Genomic DNA, 19,949 nt, shown 5'->3' on the forward strand with positions numbered 1-19,949 from the left:
TGTTCTTGCTCTGTCATCATCCAGATTCCTGTTGGTACATTCCAGCAGGCACAAACGCATTGCGCCGGTTCGAGTGTACTGGTTGCATCCTCCACGATCCTAGTGCTTGGATATGCGCGGTCGCACATCTTAGGTGCTTCCGTGCACGATGTCTAAGGGCTCAGATCCTCGCGTGGGATGGGAATGTGTGAGACGGAGAGCCATGCGCAATCTTCATTCCTGACCAGGCGCTGTTGAGTGCCTAGACGGCGCTCGCCCGCACAGCGCTGCGGAATGTCTTGGTCGTTCCCCCGGATCGGCCAACATTCCAACGCCCTTGGTTGACCACGCACTTCCCAATGCATCCTATATTATAAATGCCCAAAGTTTCCCCGGTACTGCATCATTTCCCTTTTCAGCATTCGGAGCCGGGCGAGACTGGGGACGAATCTTGGTTGCACGGTTCCGAGTCAGTGACGTTTGAGCCATCTGCGGCAAGGCAACAATTACCTTTGCTACACTCATCCATATATATCATGGAAAGCTGCGCCACTTCAGACAATGCTGACGTACTACACCTTTCTCCCAGGCCTTTTCGACACTGTCGCTCCTGCTGCCAGTGTTGATCCTCCTAGTCCTGGAGCCGACTTTTGGGTGAGCTACTGGAAGCGGTTGATTTGCTGGCCTCACCCTCGAGCCTCTACACCTCGACCCAGCAGCTTCACACACCTGCTGTCGTCAGACGGTCATCTCATCCACGTCCACCCTCCGGCCCCTTCTTTCAAGCGGCCCTCTCGGACTCTGGGCATGCCTTACACGCCGCCATCCCACCGGTCGCCGTCTTCCTCGGCACCATCCAGTCCCAATGCCAGCCGCCGATCCTCCATCGTGCAAATGCCCGCGGGTGTAGATGCCAGCGCCTCGCGGCCGGCGCTGCCACGGTCGGCTTCATACATCGCGCGGCACAGACGTACGCCTTCGTTTCAGCAGCCGAGCCAAGGACCCGCCACCGCCACGACCGCCGTGACCCAGGAGATCACCCCTCCAGGAACGTCGGATGATCTGAAGGGTATGCTAGTCGCTCACACTTCTCCCATCAGACAATCTCCGGCGCCGGTTGCTGATGCGCGAACTATGCCGCCAGGGGCCCTCATCTCCCCTCCGGAATCGTCTAGTGAAGATGAAGGTCACACCGAGGTGGAACTACGTGGCAGGCAGATTGAGAACCTCAAGGAACTACAGGATGCCATCAGCGCGATACCTCAGCACAGGGAGGGTTCACCAACCCGGGCGCTTCCTGGTGATCTTCTTGTCCTCCCTTCGCAGGCTCGAGAACTCATTCACGGGTCCAAGAACGGCCCGACAACCGTGCTGCCTAGCCTTGACACAAACCCTCGCAGAATCTCACACACGCGGTCCATAACGGAGCCCCATATTGTCATTGCGAAGCCGGACGAGTCGGCTGTCTCTTTGTCCGAAGACAATTCAGAGCAGGACGAACCCCTTCAGAAGCCCGCAATGGTGCGCAAGAAGTCTGGTGAGCTAGTCCGCCCTGCCTTGCGACCTGCGTCGCTCCGCCGCCCTTCTAGCATGCCTGGTACTCCAACATACTCGAAGGCTGTTCATTTCGATTCGCATCTTGAACACGTCCGCCACTTCCTTCAAGTCGACCGTCCGCTTGCCGTCAGCGCTGGCTCATCCCCCAATGACAATTACGAAAGCGACACCGAGTATCCCTTCCGTGACGCCTCATCCACCCGCACTCCTCCATCAGAATGGGAGCTCCTCGTCAACAACTTCCCTGCCGAGACTCCGATACGTAAGGTCATGCCTGTTCGTCTTGAGCGTGTATGGATGTCTCCAGATCAGAAGTCGCTCCTTGGTTCTATTATTGTTGCAAATCTGGCGTTCCAGAAGACGGTGCATTGCCGGTTCACCTTCGACTACTGGAAGACCACGTCAGAAGTTGCGGCTGAGTATAGTCACGAGATTCGCCCGCGGGAGACCGAGAGTGGCTATGACCGTTTCCAGTTTGCTATCAAGCTGTCCGACATGGCCAACCTTGAGTCCAAGACACTCTACTTCTGTGTCCGTTACATTGTGAACGGGCAAGAACACTGGGATAACAACAATAATGTCAACTTCCAAGTTGACTTCCGGAAGAAGGCTCTCCCGCAAAATGGCAAGCGCAACTTCCAAGGAGCATCAGCTAGGCCTGCCAACTCGTTGCCTCGCAGCAACCGACGCAGCAACGCATCTGCGGCGCCGCGCCCCAAGTCTATGCCCGTCGGCGCTCTGGACGACTTTGACAGCCAGGTCAACTATGACCAGCCAATTCATGAGTTTCTCGGAGAGTCACAACCCCTTCGTCTCAAGACGTCCAAGTCTGCTTCGACGCTGCCCAGCGACAATCTGTCGGGTCGCCTGTCTACACCGAGCGGTCAGGCATTTGGCCACCGGTACGACTTTGGAGCTTCACTGACTGCGGCTATCAAGTCCCACAAGGATACTCGCAATGACGGCCATCTCTACATGAAGAGCCATAAGAAGACTGCTTCATTTGAGGTCAAGGCTCCGACTGCACCAGTCGTAAAGGACTTCGTTGAGCCCAAGCCGTTGGTCTCTACGGCACCCTTGGTAGCTAGTCCAGTCACCATGGTCTCGGGCTCCGACTCTCCCGCTGCTGCCAGCATCGCCTCATCATCGTATGAGGAGATCCTCAACAAATACTGCTTCGTACGTTCGCCACACCACACCACCACCCCAGGCTTCCCGCTCGGCCAGTGACTGATGCGTTTTTATGAAATTTAGTTCAACGGCTCGAAGCAAGCAAGCCCCCAGATTCTGGACGGGACCTTGAAGGGCGGCCGCTTCGATGGGGCAGATGACGCGCTCACGCATTCAACCAATAGCACTGTGTCGAGCTCGAACGGCAGCCCCGACATGTCTGGCGCAGTTCACCGAGGTGCGGTGCACCACACCCTCCGCCACAACTTGAACCCGTACTTCCAGAATGCTCACATGGTTGCGATTGGCGCTTCACCTGCGGATTCGCCGTTCAACTCTCCATCGATGAGCCCCGCGTCTTCCACGACTCCGAAGGCTGGACTTCCAGGAGCCGTGACGAGCTATCCAGCGGAGATGAACGGTACCGCACCACCGTTCCAGAATCCAACAATCAATGTGCGGTTTCCGTTCACTGCGGACGCGCACAGTTCTCCAGCAATTCGGGGTTGACTCGACTGACGCGATTCAGTGGGGCGGTATCAGAGGAGAACAATCTGGTCAGACACAGTGTCGACCAACTACTCAACCAGTCTTTCGCAGGTCTCTGAGGCTTTACCATGAGAAATGGTAGTTCTGCTCCTGCGTGACACAAAAGTCAGCAAACCTTTTGCTCTATTTGCTTACAGCGGTCATCGCTCTTGTATTTTGGCCTTGGCGTTTCGGATTTGGAATTCCTTCGGGTGGACCATGATACCTTCCGCATACACGAAAAGCGGACTGTACGGCGTTCGTGGCATTTTTTCAACCTCGCAGCATCGGGCTCGTGAGAACCAACAGAGTCTCACTTTTCAGACAACACCAATACCACTCATCATGGCACGATCCGGTCACGTATGACCGGACCTAGGAGTTTACCGATGTTTTTTTCGGGCTGTATAATGCATAATTTGATTTCACAAGGCGGGCGAGGCATCAGCAAAAGGCAATGGCACAACATCGATTGGACCGTACCGAAATTGATCAACAACAGGAAGTGTTGCGGTACATCGGTTTGGACTCGGCGAGCTACAAGGAGTCGTGCTAGAGCGTTGTGTGGTGTAAGACAAAGTAGAGAAGCAGAACCAAAAGAGCGGCATGAGATAGCATTCTATAGTTCAAAACAAGCTTTGTCAAATGACGAATTTCGATGAGTTGGGTGAGGACTTTGATTGCTTTTGTGAAAATGTCGACGCATTCGATCAACAAGAGACGCTGAGCACGGACGGATCTTTGGGGCAGCATCCTTGCCTATCCTTGGCCGGAGCCAAAGCGACGATCTAGATGAGGTGTTTGATTTTTTGACGACCGACGGCTGCTCGGCAAAGCTGGAGGAGGCATCGGATGGTATCGGTGGCTGTTTTCGTGTTTTGTTCTTCTCAGCCTAGTGTTGTCGACAATCGTTTGCACCTTGTTACACAACAGTAACAGAAGGACGGAAAAGGACTTGGGGGTGAGAGGCGAGTGCTCGGGCCTGAGGTCTGGGAATATCATCCCCTGCCCCGTAATGGGCTTCCAGCGACGATTTCTGTTTGTGTCCCGCGCTTTTTGGGGGTTTCAAAATATTTCCTTCTGGTGTGCCGTTTGCTCTCTGCACCTTGCTTTGGTACGGAGCCAAGTTGCTGCTGGAGGGGATGACTTTTAGTCTTCTAGCATGGACGGGGGGTCACTAGGGGACCCTGAAGCTGACAGAAGCGGCAGAGGGATAGGACAGGATGGAAGACACTTTATATATGGCTAAAGACCGAGGGCGCGTTGGACAATCTTCGTGAGACGTGTTTCCGTTGTGCATCCGTTTCTTTTCGGCGAGGAGCTAAAAGGTCGTCGAAAAGACTCGCATATGCCGCGGCCCGGAAGAATCTCGCCTCCTGACGGCATGACATACATGTGTTTGCTGGACCGCCCACGTTTTCCCATGTGAGAAGGAAGAACTCGGGACGAAGCCCACCCTTTTCGCTTTTCCCACCCGCTGCCAGGTTCCAGATGAATGACGAGAAGACCTTTAGACGCTGCGGCTGATACATGTACCGCACGCTTCTCCGGACAACTTTTCATGCATCTAGCCACGTGCTTTCAATACACGGTTGCATTTTCTTCAGTGTCAAGTTGCTCTGGCTGCTGCCTGTGGCTGTTTGCTTACTCGCGACCACTTTCTTACCCTGACTACGGCAGTACAAACGTCTCGGGACAAATCGATATGCTTGTTCTACTTTCTTTGTTGTCAAGAGTGGTCCCTTGCAACAGTGGTTTAAAATCCGGAGAAAAGAGAGAGGCGCTTTGTATTACTTTTGCAACGCTCGACTTGAGGGCAGACAAATGGGATGCTTCCCAAGGGAGCGGCTGAGCAAGTACAAGATTCTGAGTCCGCACGAGAAGGGCCGTCCGATCCTTCATCTGCTTTGGGGTAATCTATCTCCTGGCTGAATGTGTTCCCAGATGTCAGCCCCCGTGGATTCTTGTTCTGAGAGGAACCCATCGTTATGTCATGGTGCGCAGCAGCGGGCCTATCGGTCGCTAAGTGGGGAAGGAAGCTTCCTCGAACACGAGCTTCGTAGTCGAGATATCTTCGTACCGGCCGGTGACTACTTGGACTGCGAGGGCGTTATATCTCGGTAGACTGGCTTGATCGCGTGTCGGCCCTCACACGAGGCTTTGTGAAGTAGGGCTTACAAGGTTGGCAGGCTGATTAAGTGTGGTGTCTTGGGGACTGACTTGATGTTGTGTGGTAGTGGATGCTTAGAAATCCTCGGGGAACAATCCTTTTATTTCCCCCTTTCTTTTTGTGTTCTCGTAGTACTCGTTGGAGTGGCTGGCACGGTAGTCTGGTCTGGGGGGGGGGGTGTCCGAGCTGCTGAACCGCCTGGCCTTGGATCTCGCCTGGATGACTTGCCATATCCTGCGGGATCTGAATACAACGTGATGTGCTTGAGCTGAGTTGTTGGACCTCCGTTGGCATTTCGTGGCCCCTACTTACAGCAGCCATGCCAAGTTTAGTTGTCCAAGGTCAAGTAGTATCCATAGCGGAGGAGCTGACTTGCAGAGACCTCGGCGTTGGGGCGCCCTAGGACAAGCATACTTGAATAAAGACGAACAAAGTATCAACAGGGCAATGAGCGCGAGAAGGTAGACTTGGGTGCCGATTGGCAGTCGTTTGACTATGTCTAAGCAGTCTTTCGAAGGGGGAAGCGCCTTTCTGTTTCCATCCGAGGATGGCTGTAGCTCTAGCAAGAGCAACAGTGCAATGTGACTGAACTGTTCGGAGAAGGGAGTTTTTGTCTGGAGCGGTCAAGCTCCCGAAGTCGAAGCTGCTCCTCGCAAATGATGGCCGGAAGTGAAGCATGGTTCGCGCGCGTTGGTGATGCAATCGCGGCAACCACGAGAAAACATATTGAATCCCTGCGCTTTCATGTTCTTCACTTGTTCGCGTTCCCGTCAATTTTGCAAACTTGGCCTGTATGTGTACAGGACTGAGCAGAGCGATGCGACCGAATTATCATTGCCCTCGAGATTGGTGATTAGCAGCCACAAGTTACAACGCGGACTCGAGATAGCTGTGGATTCACGCCAAAAAAGGCAGACCGGGACCGAGACGTGTCACTCGTCTTGACGCAGCCCTCCATCGCGTGGAAGGTTGAGACAAAAGCTCTACCGCCGGTGTGGTCTGGCGCGTGCAACCTGAGCGATTAATCGCACAAGTTCCATTGACCGCACGCTGGTAGAACCGAGGTCAAGGAGTACTTGCGTAACAGAGCGGTCTAGGGAACCGATGTGTCGACAATGCGCCAGTAGGACCACCGCGCGAGCGGTTGACAATAGTGTTTCCACGAACACATGGAATGACGTGCTGAGACACGGCTGGGAGCTCCAGAGACACGGCTCCTTCCGCATCAGGGCCTTTGTAGAGTGCTTATCAGTCCGATTGCCGCTGAGGAATTTGCGAATATGAGCAGCATGGGCGTGGTCTGAGACAGCCAATGGCAATGCTGCTTGATATTGAGCGAGTGTCAAGCAGGGCAGTACAGCATGCATGGCTTTTGTGATTTTTGCCTGGGAACAAACTGACAGACAGATTGAGGGTCCAGCCCGGGCCGGTGGCGGACATTGCGATTCGGAGCAGACGATTGGAGGCGGAGGCGACGGAAGCGACCCCGGGCTGCGACCACCCTGTCCATGCAGGCAGACAAGGAATGTGGCGACAGAGGCGGAAGATGGTGCTGGTGTTGCTGGTGCTGCTGCAGTGTTTATTGGAAATGCAAGATGCCCAACGAAGACAGTCCCTCGCAGCAGGCACGCGAGGCGATGGAGATGCTTCCTGGAGAGAAACATGCATGGGCCGATGCCCTGCGTGTAAGTCGGTCGTTGTCCGTTCAGACGTCTGTGTGTCCCACAAAAGAGGCAGCCACGGCGGGCCTGGGAAGCGGGCGGGTCGCAGCTTCCCTGGGGCTTCCATTTCCCCGCTGCGCGCCCACGCCGGCGGGCCGACAGCCCAGCCCAGCCTGTGTACTTGCATGTGTAGTACTTAAGGTACTTACTTGCGGCACGTAGGGTTCTGCGGCTGGCACATGTCGATGCGAGCGAGGCCTTTGCCGCGTGAGGGGCCATTCAGTCTCATGTCCTCCCCATCTTCTCTGACTCTCTTCTCTTCATCTCCTCTTTGTCTCCTCTCACCCTCGATCATTCAGCATCGGCACCATTTCGTCCTCTGCCGCCTGTGCGAGCGACTTGACGTCCAACCCCAACGCTGCACACCATGATAGCCGCGCAGCCCACCCAGACGTAGACGGCACGCCCGCCCTTCTCCAATTGCCGCTGCCCCCACCTCGAGCTGCCGCCTCGCCAGGGCCCGCCTCGGCCCAACCATCGCCCATTTTCCTGGTCGCATGATCCTTAGACTATACGCCTGCCTGACCTGCGCGCCCTCACAGTCTCTCCCACCAGCCTGCGTCTCTGCCGTCGCCTCTCCTTTCCACCACAGGCATTCCGCGAACAAGACCGCACCGACAAGAATCCTTCAGACTCCCTGGATTCCAATCCTCGTCTCTCCCAGCATTCGCCTTCCCCACAGCGCCGACTCTGTGGGTGGATACAGCCGTGGCCAGGCCCCCCAGGTCAGCAAAACAACCCTCCCGTCCGATAAGCAACATCACGACGATATCCCTATCGCTCCAGTATTTTCGGCCTCCCCCATTCAATCTTCGACGCTGCAACAAGTCAAGCAGAAACTGCCTCGGCACGTCAGACCTATAGCCAGTCATGAGTCAAGAGGGCGACGCTCAGCACCATGCTGAGCCCGCCGACGCCCACACAAACACCGTCACCCCCAAGACGCCGCCGCCAAAGCCCAATCCCTCGGCAGACCCAAAGCTCGAGTCCCAGGCCCGCACGCCGCCGCCGCTGCACTTCCGCACCCCGACGACCTTGCCCGAGGACCTCTTCCACGTCACGCCCCTCGCTGCTCTTCGTCTGCTCAGCGCTGCTGTCGAGGCTCTCGTCAATGTCACCGGCGACATCCCCCCTACGCCGCCGCTGTCAAGCCCCCCCGTGCCACACATGAGCGGCATGGCCAGAGAAAAGGCTGCCATTGTGCGGTCTCATTCCAACCAGGACCTTTCACGGGTGGCCGAAGAGGCCAAGGCGGACGACAGGACGCGCAGCACGGGCGGCTTCTTCGACCAGGCCACGCAGCCGGCACCGCCCATCGATGGAGTCCACTTGCGAGCCTCGCCGACTCCTCCGCCGTCGACAGATTCCATCGAGCCGTACATAGTGATAGGCGCCAACTCGCAGCCACTCAATTTGCAGCACAGTGCCATTACGCGCAAGTTCTACAGCAAGAAGCCCCCGCCCATCAGCGTCTCCGACTACCTGGCACGGATACACCACTACTGCCCCATGTCGACAGCTGTCTACCTGGCCACGTCATACTACATCTTCCGGCTGGCGGTGGAGGAACGCGCGATCGCAGTCACCGGCCGCAACTGCCACCGCCTGCTGCTGGCGGGTCTGCGGGTGGCGATGAAGGCGCTCGAGGACCTGAGCTACCCGCACGCCAAGTTCTCGCGGGTCGGTGGCGTGAGCGAGGTCGAGCTGGGGCGGCTAGAGATCAACTTCTGCTTCCTCGCCGGCTTCGAACTCATGGTGACGGAAGAGGTGCTCCGCAAGCACTGGGAGTCGCTCAAGGACAATAAGCCGTCGTCGGGTGGCGGCGTCGGCGGGCTGCAGGGGCCATTGTCTGCAATCAAGCTGACGCATCGGCGGAAGATCACGGCCGAGTCTGTGGCTGGGTGATGCAGTACACTTTATGGTGGCGGTCATTCACGGGACACAGGTAATCATCAAGGACGCTCGTGACAACGTGCCAGAGAGGGGCGCGGCTGAGAGAAGTACATGGGTATTCACGCGGAGGAACGCCACAGTACTGTGGAGAGCGTAGCATGGCACGCTTGCAGAGCAAGCCGACTCGCTGTTCCAGGTTGCACACTCAAAGCGAGCAACACAAACGCCACACTCATCTTCTTTGTTTCACTTCTCCTCACTTCTCGTCCCGACAGCGAAGGGAATGGTCTTAGCTGTGTGCATTTTTCTTTCTAAGACAACAGGGAACCATTTTGGATAACGCGAGGCGTTCTGGGCGTTTTGCTTTCTCGAGGCTCTATCCCACGACGCAGGTTGCGCGTTGGCTTCACTTGTTTGACCAGGAACACGATTTAGCAAGCAGGTTGGCGGGTCTGTGCATAGTACGTTGCATCTGTAATTATTAATGGCGAAATCAGAGCGCTCCGCGTGTTCTTGGCCGTTGCCACCAGCAGTTGAACCACACAGACACACACACTGTATCTGACTTATGTTAGTCCTCATCTCGTGACATGAAAGGACCATGAAGCGTGGTGGCCCCGCAACATCCTCCAAGCTTGGCAGGATGCCCACACACTTTGTCCAGGGCCCATGCCGGCCAGTCACGGCGGTATTGTCCGGCTCCTGCCCACTCCCGCGCTCGGCCAGCTTTTCAACGCCGTTGCCAGCCGTGTGTGTGTCGCATTATCCTCCTCCGCACCACGACCGGGCCCGGCCTCACCGGACCAGCTGCCTCTGCCCAGCCTGCACCACACAGCCAATGCTACCATTTGCTGCTGCTGCTGCGCGACAGGCTCTTCCATTGCGCCTTCTAGGCCCCGGTCCCCTGTTACCCGTACGCCCGTCCTTGTCAAGCACCACAGCCAGCAGGCTTGCAGCAACACACGCTTCTCCGGCAGGCCCCGCATCGCTTACATGACCTGCCCCGCACCGCCTGAGGCTGCGCTCTGCTCCCCCGGCTGCCGCTTCCTCCGTTTATTCCGCTGGCGCCTTTCTCTTGCGGCCTGGCAGCTCACGTGCTTTCTGCATGACAGCTTCCGCACTCACAAACCACACCATGGCTGCTCCCAAGGTCCAGCAGGTCGACATTGACGCCGACGCCGTCCTCGGCGGCTCAAAGTACCCCGCCAAGGCGCACGCCCGGCGCGTGGCCGAGTACATCCGGGCCAACCACGCCGACGCCTTCTCCTCGCCTGGCACGGCAGCAGGCGCCGGTGCGGGCATCATCTACGTCGAGGGCCGCGCCGACGGGCTCCTCGAGGACTGCGACGAGCCCGTGCCCTTCCGCCAGCGCCGCGCCTTCATGTACCTCACCGGCGCGGCCGACCTTGCCGACGGCGCCGTCATCTACGACATGGCCACCGACAAGTCGATACTGTTCATCCCCCCCGTGGACCCGGAGCACGTCGTCTGGGCCGGGCTCCCGCTGTCCCCCGAGCAGGCACTCGCCAAGTACGACGTGGACGAGGTCCTGCCCAACACGGAGCTCAACCCGACCCTCGCCCGGCTCGGCGCGGCGAACCCCACCGCCACGCTGTTCGCCATTGCCGACCGCGTCGCCGACCGCGTCACCTTTCTCGAGTTCGGCACCAAGAACCTGTCGGTGCTGGGCGATGCCATCGACGAGTGCCGCGTGGTCAAGGACGAGTACGAGGTCGCCCTGATCGTCAAGGCGAACCGGGTCTCGGGCGCCGCGCACCGCGCCGTCATGCAACGCACAAAGGGCGCACAGAACGAGTACGAGCTGCAGGGCGTCTTCCTGGGCGAGTGCGTGTCCCGCGGCGCAAAGGAGCAGGCGTACCCGTGCATCGTGGCCAGCGGGCGCGACGCGGCCACCCTGCACTATGTACACAACAACAAGCCCCTGGGCGGCAAGGAGCTGCTGCTCGTGGATGCGGGTGCCGAGTGGGACTGCTATGCTTCTGATATTGTAGGTTTTTTCCTTTGCCAGTCTCGTTTGCCTGTTTCCTCCTGTTACTTTTCGTGGTCGTTGCTGCTGCGCAAGTATCATTATTGCGCTGCTCTCATGCCAATGATGATGCGAGCTTTCTGGCTTCATTTCTTGTAATTGAGCTACAGCATATCAACCAAAAGTGCTCAAACATGCCCTGAGCAAAGAAACTCCCGACTCTCTATCCCCGAACAGACCCAGGTTTAACACGTACTTACTTACTTGCTTACACGTCCCAACAGACACGCACCTTCCCCATCTCTGGAAAGTTCTCCCCGCGCGCCCGCGCAATCTACGACATTGTGCTCAAGATGCAGCTCGACACCATCGCGATGCTCAAGGCCGGCGTGTCCTGGGACTCGGTGCACCTGCTCGCGCATCGCATCGCCATCGAGGGCCTGCTCGAGCTGGGCATCTTCAAGAAAGGGGCGGGGACGGTCGACGAGATCCTCGAGGCCCGCACCAGCGCGGCGTTCCTCCCGCACGGCCTGGGACACTACCTCGGCATGGACACGCACGACACGGGCGGCCACCCGAACTACGCGGACAAGGACCCGCTGTTCCGGTACCTGCGGGTGAGGAGGGACTTGCCGGCGGGCAGTGTGGTTACTGTGGAGCCTGGTGTAAGTTTTGTTGTTCTTTGTGCTTCTGTTCCCTTTGCTTCACTGTGCTCGTTTTTTTCTACTCCTTTTTGATGGCCTTGGGCAGCGGCAGCGGCGAGTCCCATCCGCAATAGCCCCCAGCCCTTTTCCTGGACTGGAGTTGCGGGGGGAAAGGTACATGTGTGGAAAGACACGGCCGCCAGGGCCAGGGCCAAAAACAAAAGAGAAGAGAAAAGAAAGAAAGAAAAAGACCTTGCACAATCACAAGCTAACAATTGCGGTTTCCAACTCATAACAGATCTACTTCTGCGAATTCATCATCCGCCCCTTCCTCGCGGATCCCAAGCACGCGCGGTTCATCGACGAGGCCGTGCTGGATCAGTACTGGGATGTCGGTGGCGTGCGGTACGTTTTTTAACCTTTCCCCTCTCCTTGCTGCTTGGTTTAATTGACTAATTGATTCCGTTTCAGGATCGAGGACAACATCCTCATCACGGAAGACGGGTCGGTCAACTTGACCGATGCCGTCAAGGACGCCGCCGAGATGGAGAAGATCATCCAGGGCGGTAGTGCCGCCTAAGTAGGTGATGCTTCCCTCTCGCTCTACACGGGTGGCTTTGTTAGCGCTACTGTTTCGGACGCACGGAAAGGCTTCCGCTGTTCGATCAGACAGCTTTCTACACGGGGAAACTGAATTTGGGAATCCAAGATGAGGAATGGCTCGGGAGTTACTTATACCAGCCTCAGTTCACAAGGATCAGCTGGGGCTTACTCTCTTCTGCTCGTCGGCGGTTTTTGAGAATTATATCATGCTTGGGATGAAAGCAGGAGATGCACAGATGATAACCCTTGGTATTCGTACGCTATAAAACATCGCTAAATTCTCCTTCCTTTTCTACCCTTGGCTCTCGCGATGTAAATGCAAATGTTTATCTCACTATCCTTTGCCGAGCACAGCAAAAACAAACTTTCCTTAAAAGGTCCCCCCCGAGGGTCCAACTACCAATTAGACCAACATGGCCGCAACACCAAACACGACCGCGCCGACAACCCCGGCAGCAGCAGCCGCGGGGGCGGCAGCGTTGGGCGTGGTAGACGGCCTGGGCGTGCCGGACGAGCTTGCCGGCGTGGACGAGGAGGGCGTCCCAGACGGCGTGGGGGACGAGGAGCTGCCGCCACCGTTGCTGACGAGCGCGGACAGGGCCGGGTCTGACGCGCCAAATGACTCGACGCCGTTGGCGGTCGTGCACTGGCTTGGGGTCGAGGGGGCGGTGCCGGCGACGAACTTTACAGCGGAGCACTATTACCAGACGGGCACGGGTTAGTGGATTTTGGCCAGGATGAGTATAGATACGGGCATCAACTGTGCCTCCAAACAGCGCGAGGCTTTCGGATAGGACAAAGCGAATAATAACGATTGGAAGGGCGCTGTGTACATACCTGGTACAGCAGCCCATCGGGGGCGCTGCCGACAATGCTAAGGATGGCCGTCTTGCCGACCCACGCGTCGGGAACGGTGATCTTGGACTGGCAGTAGGCGCCCGCGCCGCTCTGGGTGGTGATGGCGCCGATCTGGGTCCAGTTCGCGCTGCTGGAGGCCGAGTTGTCGGTGGTGATGCGGTAGAGCCAGTTCTGCTGCGAGTGGGACGACTTTGTGGCGATCGAGTCGCCGCCGACGTGGAACTCGGTGACGGTGGACGCTGAGGCCAGGTCGGGCGTGTAGCCGCCACAGGGGGCCTGGTCCTCGCCGTCGTCGCTGAAGGGCTGGATGGTGGGCGGGTACTGGACGGTGAAGTGGGCGGCGGCTTGGCTGGCGAGGAGCAGGGCCGCGGCAGCGGCGGAGAGGAGGGAGGGCGCCATCTTGTTTGACTGGGGAGTGGGTGTGTGGTTGTGCGCTTTTGGGAGCTGTGGTGGCTGTAAGGTTGAGGTAATTGGGACGAAGATGAGTAGGTTCGAGAGTCAATTGCGATTGGGAGAGTGAAAAAGAAAAAAAGTGACGCGCTGGTAAAACGGGCTCCGATGGGATTTCTGGGAGCGGAAAGGCCGCGGCTTATAAGAAGGCGCGACCTGCAAGCCACCCGCAGACCGGTCAAGGAGGAATCAGCACCTGGGCAGCCACAGGCGACGCCAGGAGACCGAGGTGAGACGCAGGTGAACCACGCTGGCGGGCCCTGCGGCACAAAACGTGCTCACTCTGCTAGTTGGAGCCGACCTCGGGAACGGTCTCCATCCCAAATCTGCCAAAGTGTGAACAGAAACCCCTTGTTTCTCCCAAGGTTTGCCCCATATCGCAACCTGAGGCCAGGGTAGAGCAGAACAGTCGTCAGCCATCCGGGTGTTTCCCCCCCGCGAGGAAGCTTGGCCTTTGGGACCCTGGACGAGCGGCAGGACGCTAGTCCCAGTGTGGCTCTAGGGGAAGGGGTGCTTGTCGCGGGGGCGGGGCCCTGCCGAGGGCGGTGCTGTGAGTGGCCAGCTGCGGCCCCCATTGCCCGTTTGAGGCCATTTGAGCAAGTTGTGGCGTCCGGCAGGCCCAGCCCGTGAGCAAGATACCTGGGTACTTGCAGGTGCGCCCGCATCGACTCAGCACGGAAGGTGCATTGTAGATGGTGTCGTCTCAAGAACCTGCGCAACTGCCTCGAGATGCGACGCGGAACCATCTCCTGGGCCTCAGACTTGCAACCTCCAGACCGTCACCCCAGACCAGCAACACCAGGTACTACCGGCGCGCATCCTTCTTGACCCGATGGATTCTCACGTCTGAGTCCTCAGCCTTCCTAACCGCCAGCACCGGCTGCTGCATTCGACTCGACCGACTGACTGCTTCCACCATCTGCTTCATCCTCGCCACAATTCGCCAGAGAGCATCACAACAACACCGCCACCATGGAGCGCAGGCACGACATGCACGGCATGTCCTCCAACTCGTGGTCCGCCACAAACATGGGGCTTGCCGCCGCCTTCTGGTATCTGGTCGCCGGCGTGCTCGGACTCTGCCTCGTCATCCGCGGCGTGGACCACATCCAGAACAGGCTCAGACTAAAGACACTGCGCGCGCGATCCGTCGCTTATCCGACTCAGCCTCAGAACTCCTGGATGCAGGCTTGGGCAACTCTGACGGCTGTCGCCCGCGAGGCCAGCTACCCACAGCTCTACATCCCCACGAGAGGGCTGCAGTGGCTCTCGCCGCCGCCCATGGGCCGCATCCTACTTCTGCTCGCCTACTGGGCCGTCATCATCTACATGATGACCGCCGATGCCATCTTCAAGGACGTGCTATTCTGGGAGCGTATCGGCTATCGCAACGCCTGGACGTCGGTAATGCAGGTGCCCTTACTGTACATGCTTGCCCTCAAAACCAACCTCGTAGGCCTCATCTCGGGAACAAGCTACGAGCGCCTCAACTGGCTGCACCGCTGGGTCGCCCGCACTCTCTTTGTCACCGCCACCGTCCACGGCTGGCATTTCTACCAGCAGTGGGTCATTGCCGACATAGTCGAGTGGCAGCTCGAGTCCATGCCCATGGTCGTCTACGGCATCGGCGCCTGGGCCATCCTCCTTTGGTTCTTCGTCACCTCTCTCAAGCCGTTCCGGTCCATGGCCTACGAAGTATTTGTCATTCAGCACATCATTGGTGCTGTGCTGTTTCTCTGGCTGTTATACGTCCACCTGCCTCAGAACGCCCAGTACAATGTCTGGTTCGCGGTCGCCCTGCTGTGCCTCGACAGGCTCGTCCGTGGCTGTATGCTCGTCTGGCAGAACACCAAGCTCAACCCGGTCCGCTCTCGCTGCAGCGGCGGCCAGCGTTGGGGCCATCAAGTCCAGCTGGCTGTAGTCGGGGACGCCACGACAGTCGTGACCATCAAAGATGTCCACTTCAAGTGGCGCCCCGGCCAGCATCTCTGGCTGTGGCTTCCCCGGATCGGCCTCGTTGACATCCACCCATATACCATCGCCTGTCCTCACCGCATGCCCAAGACTTGTATCTGCAACAGCATCCAGCTGGTGATCCGGTCACACTCAGGCTTCTCAAAGAAGCTGCATCGGCATGCCCGCAAGATGGCGGACTCTGGCGAGCGCGGGACGCTCACCGCGTTCGTGATAGGGCCGTTTGGCAACCCGCCGAGGTGGGATGTCTACGAGACTTTGGTCCTCATCTCGGCCTCGACCGGAGCTTCTTTCACCCTTCCTATCCTGGAAAATGTGCTGAGGGCAGCCGAATCGCAGGGCACGGCCTGCACGAAACGGGTTGACTTCCTTCTCGCAGCGCGGCAAGGAGAGGAGCTGGGCTTCTATATTGAGCGACTGCGGGAAGCCGTCGACCAGGCCCGTGTCGTGGGCATTGAGCTCAATGTGCACGTCGCTGTGACCGGCAAGGACCAGCTGGGAACCATCACGGCATTGCCTACAAAAGTACAAACGACTGCTTATCTCGATGAGAAGAAGGCAGGCCCGCCATCATGCTGCAAGCACTCACGCAACGATTCATCCTCGTCGTCCGAGTCGGACGAGATAACCCCGGCACTCCGGACCGCCAGCAACAACAGCCGCGATAGCCTTAGGAAGAGCGGCGCGAACCCGCACAAGGACATCGAGGTTACAGTTACGGCCGAGCAGCCCACAGAGGCAGCGCCGTGCTGCCACACAACTAAGCCCGGCAGCAACAAGTATGACAATGATCACAACAACAACAACGACGATGATATTGTCCAGATCACCACCTCTGCTGCCCGGCCAGACATCCAGGTCTTCATCCGGACCGCGGTCGAGGCCACGGGCGGGGAGACCAGCGTGGCCGTCTGCGGCGGGCAGTCCCTCGTGGCGGCGACGCGCAACTGTGTGGCCGCGCTGAGCGACGAGAGGGCCGTGCATAAAGGCACAGGCGCGCAGGGCATCTTTTTGCATGTCGAGGAGTACTGCTTTTAAAGTGAAGTAGGTTTTGAACCTGGATTGTTACATGGTTTCTTTTTATTCTTTCCCACCTTGCTTGTGCAGCGACAAAGTGAGACTTATAGGGGAAAGTTTGGCGTTATTTTCCATAGACGGATGTAGATATATACCCAATGCAAATGCAAATACTCCTATTCACATATACCCACCCTGCTGCTACTTGTCGTGAGTAGTCTGATCCTTTGCCCATCGTGAGTCTCCTTATGGATCTACCAAACTCTGGCCGGCGGAATGGGGGAAAGCAGTGACTTCGGCACGTGTTGGCAGAATGAGCCCCGTTTTGGACGAGTCTCGAGACGTCATTCATCACATCTTGACAGTCTCTTACTTCACATCGGGGCAGGAGATCACACGAAGTACTTGACAACTTTTTACTATTTTTGATTCTGGGGATATCGTCTATATGCCATCAACAGTTTTCTCTCTTTTTTATTTGTTTGGCATCTTCTCTTCTCCTGTCTTGTCTTGTCATCCCGTCACGGCAGTGTCAACACACATATACCCAACCTCTCTACATCCGCTCCACGGGGGTCAGGCCCAGCAGGCGCATGCCGTTGCTCAGCACGATGCGGGCCGAGTCGTACAGCGCCATGCGGGCCTTCATGACCTCGGGCTCGGAGCCGACAATCTTGAGGTGGTCGTAGCTCGAGGAGAGCGAGTGCGTCATCTTGAACAGGTACGTGAGGATGGTCGTGGGCTCGAGCGTCTTGAGCGTGTTCTGCACCACGTCGGGCCACTGCGCCAGCGTGCGCACCAGCTGCGTCGCGTGGCTCTCGGTCAGGATCGACAGGTCCGCGGCCGCGAGCTCCTCGCTGCTCAGGTTCACCTTGCGCGTGATCGAGCACAGGCGGGCGTGCGCGTACTGCAGGTAAGGGCCCGTGTCGCCCTCGAACGAGGTCATTGTCTCCATGTCGAACTTGTAGTTGTTGATACTATAGCAAGGGTTGAAGATGTCAGTAAAAAAAGAAAGGTGCAAGATGCTTGACAACGTCCAGAGATCAATCAATCAAATGAGGTGTCACTTACCGCTTGCCGCTCTGGTCCTGCACCATTACACTGCTGATGCCCACAATGTCGGCAACCTTCTCCGGGTTCTCGACCTGCTTGTACTTGTCCTCGTTCTTGCGCATCACGTCGTGCATGAAGTCGCCGACGTCCCGCAGGATGTCGTCCAGGAACTTGACTGTGCCCTTGCGGGTGCTCATGCCCAGGACGAGACCAAAGTTGATGTGCTTGCACTTGGCCGCGAGCTCCTTGTGGCCCATGAGCTCGACAATCTTGAAGAACTGCTTGACGTGCAGGTCCTGCTGCGACGCAATGACGTAGATCATCTCGTCAAACTGGTACTTCTCGGCACGGTGCAGCAGCTCGCTGATGTCGCGGGTCAGGTACAGGGCGGTGCCGTCCTTTTTCCGGATGATGGGCTTCTCGAGAGACTTGCCCGGCTTGCCGGGGATGTGTTTTGAGAAGTCGACAATCAGGGCGCCCTCGGACTCCTCCGCGACACCCATCTCGACGAGCTTGGCGGCCGTCGCGGCCATGGCCTCCTCGGACACCTGCGACTCTCCCGAGTACTCGTCAAACTCAATGTTCAGCCGGGCGTATGTCTCCTTGTAGCGCTGGATGCTGAGGGCGCGGAACTTGCGCCACTGCTCGATGGCCTTGGGCTCCTGCTCCGTCATGGCCTTGAAGTACTTGCGAGCTTGCTCATCCAGGCCGGTGTCCTTGATCTTCTGGGCCTCCTCTGTCTTGCCCTCCTTGGTGAGGGCCTCGGCCTGCTCCTTCTCGGCGGCGACGTCCTGGTTGATCTTGACGTAGACCATGAACAGGTGGTTGATGGGGTCCTTCTCGAGGTCCTCGTTGTTGCCGTACTTTTCGAAGCCGAGGGCGAGCAGGCCGTACTGCTTGCCCCAGTCGCCGAGGTAGTTGATGCGCTTGACGTCCCAGCCGGCGCCATCGTACAGCTTGGCGAGGAAGCCACCAATGATTGTGCTGCGGAGGTGGCCGGCGTGGAAAGGCTTGGCAATGTTGGGGGAGGAGAACTCGACGACGATGCGCTTCTTGCTCTTGGAGGGGTCGGAGGGGTCGCGGAGGCCGTTGGCACTGTTCTTGCCAAAGTCGGGGCCGAGGGTGCGGGCCATGGGGATGAGGGTCTTGGTCAGAGGCCCCGTCTTGAAGAAGAACTGCATAAAGGGGCCAAAGGCCGTGGGTGTCTCGATGAGGTCTGAGCCGGGCCACTGGGCGACAATCTCCTGGGCGAACTGGTCGGGCTTCTTACCCTTGACGCGGAGAGCAGGGACGGCGAGGACGAGATCGCCCTTGTCGAGGGTTGCGGTCCATTGGAGGGCATTGTAGATGATGGAGGCGTCGACGCCGGTGATGGGCTGGAGGAGGGTCGTGATGTGGGAACGGTAGATGTCGAAGGGGTTGACGTGGGGGTAGCAGTTGGGGTAGGGCTGGAGCTTGAGCTGCTCGAGCTGGTCGACGATGCTCTGGGTCGCCATGGTGCGCGATGGTGCCGACGTCAAGGTCGAGGATATCGTCGCGGGAAGGGATCGTGGGGTTGGGGTTGTGGCCGTGGTCGTCGAGGAGCAGCAAAAGCTGGCTATGAGTTTTGCGGCGTGGTGGGGCAGGTGCGGCGGCGCGGAGGGCAGCAGCGGGCTCGAGGAGCGCCGATGGCGGGGTGACTGCAGCGCGGTGACCCGGCCGGAGGCGCAGAGGTTGCGGGTGGAGGAGGGTGTTGTACAGAGGAGAGAGGACAGCGCAGAACGCGAGAGACGAGAGCGGGTATAGTTGCAGAAACGTGACGAAGAAGCGGCAGAAGAAGAAGAAGAGCAAGACAATAATAGGCAAGAGGCTGTCGTGCCGTACATGGCGGAAGCGGCGCGCATAGCAAACGCTCACCCCCTTCCGTCGATTGAGACTCGAACTTTTTTTTTTGTGCTCCTTGGGTGCACAGCGTGCAGCGCCTCGCTGACTCATTCGCGTGCTGGGCGCGTCACAGCCCACTGCAAGGTGAGCAACAGGGCGACCCGATATCGCAGAAGTACTGCACCACGCGCGGCGGGACTGCTCTCCTGCAGTCACGGAGCCATTGACTCAGATCGGCGGTAGCAAGTGTGTCTGTTCCAGTGCTGCTTTTCTGCACCGTGGTGCGCTTGGGCGGCGAGCGCGAATGGGCTAGAGTAGGAAAAGTGGTGTGAGAGCTGTCCAGCCCAGGTGCTACACTCCGTCTTGGGCGAACCCGGCCCGGGTTTCTGGACACCGTCGTTCTGCACGGCGGCCGAATCATCCAGGCAGTAGTGGGCGCTTGCTTGGTTGGCGCAGCTGATGACTAAGGGCGCTGGCTCGCC

At 58.2% G+C, this 19,949-nt stretch overlaps 7 protein-coding genes across 7 annotated transcripts; 4 read left to right on the top strand and 3 right to left on the bottom strand.

The window, feature by feature from the left end:
• Nucleotides 1-786: 786 nt before the first annotated feature.
• Nucleotides 787-3,216, top strand: B0I36DRAFT_236018 (putative phosphatase regulatory subunit-domain-containing protein; the record flags this gene model as incomplete). Its single annotated transcript, XM_046149438.1, has 2 exons — nucleotides 787-2,715; nucleotides 2,791-3,216. 2 exons carry the CDS (start codon nucleotides 787-789, stop codon nucleotides 3,214-3,216), a joined length of 2,355 nt encoding a protein of 784 aa, XP_046017447.1.
• Nucleotides 3,217-3,973: 757 nt separating this feature from the next.
• Nucleotides 3,974-4,478, bottom strand: B0I36DRAFT_316022 (uncharacterized protein). Its single transcript, XM_046152952.1, has one exon. It carries the CDS (start codon nucleotides 4,234-4,236, stop codon nucleotides 3,994-3,996), a length of 243 nt encoding a protein of 80 aa, XP_046017448.1. The 5' UTR covers nucleotides 4,237-4,478; the 3' UTR covers nucleotides 3,974-3,993.
• Nucleotides 4,479-6,929: 2,451 nt separating this feature from the next.
• Nucleotides 6,930-9,030, top strand: B0I36DRAFT_346316 (cyclin-domain-containing protein; the record flags this gene model as incomplete). The annotated part of the gene is made up of 4 exons (XM_046156446.1): nucleotides 6,930-7,089; nucleotides 7,259-7,266; nucleotides 7,500-7,850; nucleotides 7,990-9,030. 4 exons carry the CDS (start codon nucleotides 6,930-6,932, stop codon nucleotides 9,028-9,030), a joined length of 1,560 nt encoding a protein of 519 aa, XP_046017449.1.
• A 1,123-nt stretch (nucleotides 9,031-10,153) lies between these two features.
• On the top strand, nucleotides 10,154-12,229 carry B0I36DRAFT_346317 (putative Xaa-Pro aminopeptidase; the record flags this gene model as incomplete). Its single annotated transcript, XM_046156447.1, has 4 exons — nucleotides 10,154-11,026; nucleotides 11,290-11,670; nucleotides 11,948-12,054; nucleotides 12,121-12,229. 4 exons carry the CDS (start codon nucleotides 10,154-10,156, stop codon nucleotides 12,227-12,229), a joined length of 1,470 nt encoding a protein of 489 aa, XP_046017450.1.
• Nucleotides 12,230-12,655: 426 nt separating this feature from the next.
• B0I36DRAFT_359908 (uncharacterized protein) lies at nucleotides 12,656-13,509 on the bottom strand (the record flags this gene model as incomplete). Its single annotated transcript, XM_046158209.1, has 2 exons — nucleotides 12,656-12,949; nucleotides 13,090-13,509. The coding sequence occupies 2 exons, from the start codon at nucleotides 13,507-13,509 to the stop codon at nucleotides 12,656-12,658; spliced, it is 714 nt and encodes a 237-aa protein (XP_046017451.1).
• Nucleotides 13,510-14,278: 769 nt separating this feature from the next.
• Nucleotides 14,279-16,738, top strand: B0I36DRAFT_316028 (ferric-chelate reductase). Its single transcript, XM_046152953.1, has one exon. It carries the CDS (start codon nucleotides 14,533-14,535, stop codon nucleotides 16,570-16,572), a length of 2,040 nt encoding a protein of 679 aa, XP_046017452.1. The 5' UTR covers nucleotides 14,279-14,532; the 3' UTR covers nucleotides 16,573-16,738.
• A 369-nt stretch (nucleotides 16,739-17,107) lies between these two features.
• B0I36DRAFT_237739 (uncharacterized protein) lies at nucleotides 17,108-19,100 on the bottom strand (the record flags this gene model as incomplete). The annotated part of the gene is made up of 2 exons (XM_046149555.1): nucleotides 17,108-17,528; nucleotides 17,623-19,100. The coding sequence occupies 2 exons, from the start codon at nucleotides 19,098-19,100 to the stop codon at nucleotides 17,108-17,110; spliced, it is 1,899 nt and encodes a 632-aa protein (XP_046017453.1).
• Between the last annotated feature and the right edge of the window lie 849 nt (nucleotides 19,101-19,949).

This window comes from Microdochium trichocladiopsis (assembly GCF_020744255.1).
Source record: "Microdochium trichocladiopsis strain MPI-CAGE-CH-0230 chromosome Unknown B0I36scaffold_2, whole genome shotgun sequence".
Taxonomy (NCBI): domain Eukaryota; kingdom Fungi; phylum Ascomycota; class Sordariomycetes; order Xylariales; family Microdochiaceae; genus Microdochium; species Microdochium trichocladiopsis.